The sequence below is a fragment of the Gossypium raimondii genome, chromosome 2, assembly GCF_025698545.1.
Source record: "Gossypium raimondii isolate GPD5lz chromosome 2, ASM2569854v1, whole genome shotgun sequence".
NCBI lineage: Eukaryota > Viridiplantae > Streptophyta > Magnoliopsida > Malvales > Malvaceae > Gossypium > Gossypium raimondii.
Window position 1 is genome coordinate 4177493 of NC_068566.1, and position 3756 is coordinate 4181248.

Genomic DNA, 3756 nt, shown 5'->3' on the forward strand with positions numbered 1-3756 from the left:
ATTTCAAATATGTAAAGGAAGTTTAGTAATTTCCCAACTGAGTTGGTATCTAGTTAACTCGTGACACCAACTCAATTAAAGTTTAAATATTTTTTACACTTCATTAACAAGTGGTTAATAATTTTATTTTTATTAATAAAATGATTCATATTTATTTTAATATTTTAAAAGTTTTATTTATCTAACTTGCCTCATTAACAAGGTATCATATCCCAGTTAAGTCTAGAGATTAAATTAGAAAAAAATTATCAAGATTTAAGAAATATACAGGGGTTAAATTGAAATAAAACCCATTTTATTTGGAAATGCAAGGGAAAGTGATGCCTCATGTGCAAATGACAACAAAGGGCAGTGTTATTTTCCCCCAGGCAAATAGGAAACCAGCACAATTAAAACTCTATAAATATGAGTAAACTTCATTTCCTTGTTGGATTGGAGGGAGCCAAGCCAAAAGATTATTGAAAATGGGAAGGTCTCCTTGTTGTGATGAAAATACTGGTCTTAAGAAAGGTCCTTGGACCCCTGAAGAAGATCAAAAGCTTGTCAAATTCATCAATGAAAACGGCCATGGTAGCTGGAGAGCCCTCCCCAAGCTTGCTGGTATATCTAATGATCATGAATCTATCTAAAATCATCGATTTTTTTTCTTTCTCTATCTAAAATCATTGATTTTTTTCCAGGTCTTAATCGATGCGGGAAAAGTTGCAGGCTAAGATGGACTAATTACTTAAGGCCAGATATTAAAAGAGGCAAGTTTTCTCATGAAGAAGAACAAACCATTCTCAATCTCCATTCCATCCTTGGGAACAAGTAATGATTTTCATTACCCTTTTCTTTTAATTTCATTTGTGATTAAGATTTTGTATTTTGAATGATGGGTTTTTTGGTTCTTGTTCATAAAGATGGTCAGCGATTGCAAGCCACTTACCTGGGCGAACAGATAATGAGATAAAGAACTTTTGGAACACTCATTTGAAGAAAAAACTCATTCAAATGGGGATTGATCCCATGACTCATAGGCCTCGAACTGATATGTTTTCGAGCTTGCCTTATTTAATAGCTTTGGCTAACTTAAAAGACCTTATGGATCAACCATGGGAGGAACAAGCTTTAAGACTTAAAGCAGAAGCCGTTCAAATGGCTAATCTTCAAAGCTTACAGTATCTTCTTCAATTAACCTCGGTTCCCACTTCATCCACCTCTACCATCATCAACACTTTCACTGATATGGACGCCATTAATAATCTCTTAAACCCGGTTTCTATCAACAAGGATTCATCGAACAACATAGCAACAGCCGCAGCAGCTTCTCTTCAAGGTTTCAATGATTCAATCCCTTTCCCTCGTTTACCAGACCTACAACAAGTCCCATCGACGAAAACCAATGTCGAAAAGCTCGATAATTCATCTATGGTTCCAAATGTTGCAGAGACGTTGACCCATAATTTAGGGGATATTGCTTGCAGCTATAAAGAAGCTGATCATCTTTCAGTTTGGCCTCATCATGATGATCATCACCTTATCTTTGAAGATCCTTTGTTTCATGAACTTTCCTAGCTATAGACTTTTTTTTTTTTAAATAAGTTGATACGGAAAATCTTGAGAAAAAAGGTTTGCAGTTTCTCATCTTTTTCAGTGCATCTGTTTCTGCACATACACTGTTTATTATATAAGTTGGTTCTACGTATAATCCTTTTTCTAAAACATCAAACACTTCATTGTTTTACATATATATAGAATATGTTCGCCTTGCATGTTTTTTACATATATACACATCCCTATAGATATGCATGTTTCAAGCTGCAGTAACACTGTCCGAGTCGACTCGGCATAATACCACGTTCCGGAGATTAGCTTTACCGACTTTCCGTCGAACGAGCTTGGAGTTTTCTTAGTTCAACCACCAAAAGGACAATAATAGCTAGTTTTATGTTCAGATTGGCTTCAAATTCACACTAATTTTTTATTACAATTTTTTTAATGTTTTGGTAAGTGTTTTTTCTTAGAATTTAGAAACTTATTGACATTTACATATCATTTTCATTTATAAGTTAGAACCAAGACATTGACCGAACCTTATGATCTAACCACTCTAGAAGAATTACTGATATGAACATATTCCTTCCATTTTTTATTTTCTCGGTCCGAAGAAAGTTGCCGTATGAAATAAGAAAATATTTCAATTTTCAAAGTAATTGTAATTGAATAGTTGAGATTTTATATTTAATTTTATTACATGTATATCATTTATTTAACTCTCACTATGTATAAATATTTAAGTCTCTCCTACCTTAACCAACGTCATGGGTATGGAGCAGCTTTAAAATTCGCGGCTAGCATCAACCCCTTTAATGGACCTACAGAATGTAGATGATTAGTTACTGGGCTTGCTCAGTTAGATACTTTGAAAAATAAAAAAATATTATTCGAATATATGCGAATTATTAGTTTATTTTTATTTTACATGATGTTTAATTTTAATTGATAGTTATTTAAATATAATATTTAAATAATTGAAGTAAGTATAGAGAAAATACCAAATTCAAATAAAATTTGAATCAATGCGATGATTTGACCCTTTGGGTTAATAATAGCTTAGTTAAGTTTAGAGATGGGGGAAGGGTTGACTAAGACATGAATGTCAAAAGAAATATATAAAGTGACGTAAAAGGATTCTCAACTCAATGATAAAGGGACACACGTAGTTAACACTTAACAAACCCCGATGAAGGTAGAATTTATTTGGTGTAATTGCCTCTTAAGCCCTTAACCTTTGTAATTTTACGGTAATAAATGGTGAAATGTTTGTTTTGACTCCCAAAATTTTACAATTCAATTTCGGCTATATATATATATATATTGCTTCGCCCCTTAATTTAATGGTTGTCATTTGTGTCAAGACTAAAATTTTAAATTTTGAAAAGCATAGGGACTAAAAACGATTCAATTAAAGAACATGAACTAAATCTACGACTTTATACATAGTTGAACCGAACGGATTTGACCCAATTAAAGTACAAAGACTAAAAACCTAGGGTGATCTATTGAACGGATGTTCACCTTCTTCAACAATAACCTGAGTTCGAATCACTATTATACCCAAAACCCTTCCTGGTAAAAAGTAAGAATAGGAAGATATTGCTGAATATTTAGTATAATTTTTAGTCTAAAATAATTTTATATTTTTACGCAATAGAACCAAAGAAATCATGATATATACTCTCTTATTTTTCTTCTCTTTTTTGAATTCGTCGAGCACTGAATTTGAAAAGCTTGGATGGTAAAACTAAAAAAAGATCGATAATTTATGCCATTTTTAAATATTTAATTAATTGTTTAATATATCAATATGTAGAAAGATGATAAGTAGGCTAGAAAAAATTGTGCAAGTGAAGACCAACACTTTGAATTTTGAAGACGAAAAGGATAATTCAGATTTAAGAGTAGGAGGAAAGGAAAAAAAAAATGTAAATTATAAAATTAGTTATTTAGGGTGAGTTTGGTTGCGCGATGCGTTTATTTACGGTTAGTATAAGAATAACGGTGACGGTGAAATTAGATATTGTAACAATACTGTAGCGTAACACAAAAAAATAAGCTAAATATACCGCACTGTACCCCACCACCTATTCAAACTCATTCTTAATTTCAACCATTTAATTATGAAATTGTAGGAGTGTATTTATTTTAAAATTAAAAAGAGAGAGAGAGAGAGGATGTTTGGAAACAAGGTTCTCTCTTCTAATTTTGTGTTTC

General features: G+C 32.0%; 1 protein-coding gene across 1 annotated transcript; it reads left to right on the forward strand.

The window, feature by feature from the left end:
• The first annotated feature begins 446 nt into the window (after positions 1-446).
• Positions 447-1711, forward strand: LOC105789781 (transcription factor MYB93). The gene is made up of 3 exons (XM_012617139.2): positions 447-600; positions 681-810; positions 903-1711. The coding sequence occupies exons 1-3, from the start codon at positions 465-467 to the stop codon at positions 1555-1557; spliced, it is 921 nt and encodes a 306-aa protein (XP_012472593.1). The 5' UTR covers positions 447-464; the 3' UTR covers positions 1558-1711.
• The last annotated feature ends 2045 nt before the right edge of the window (positions 1712-3756 follow it).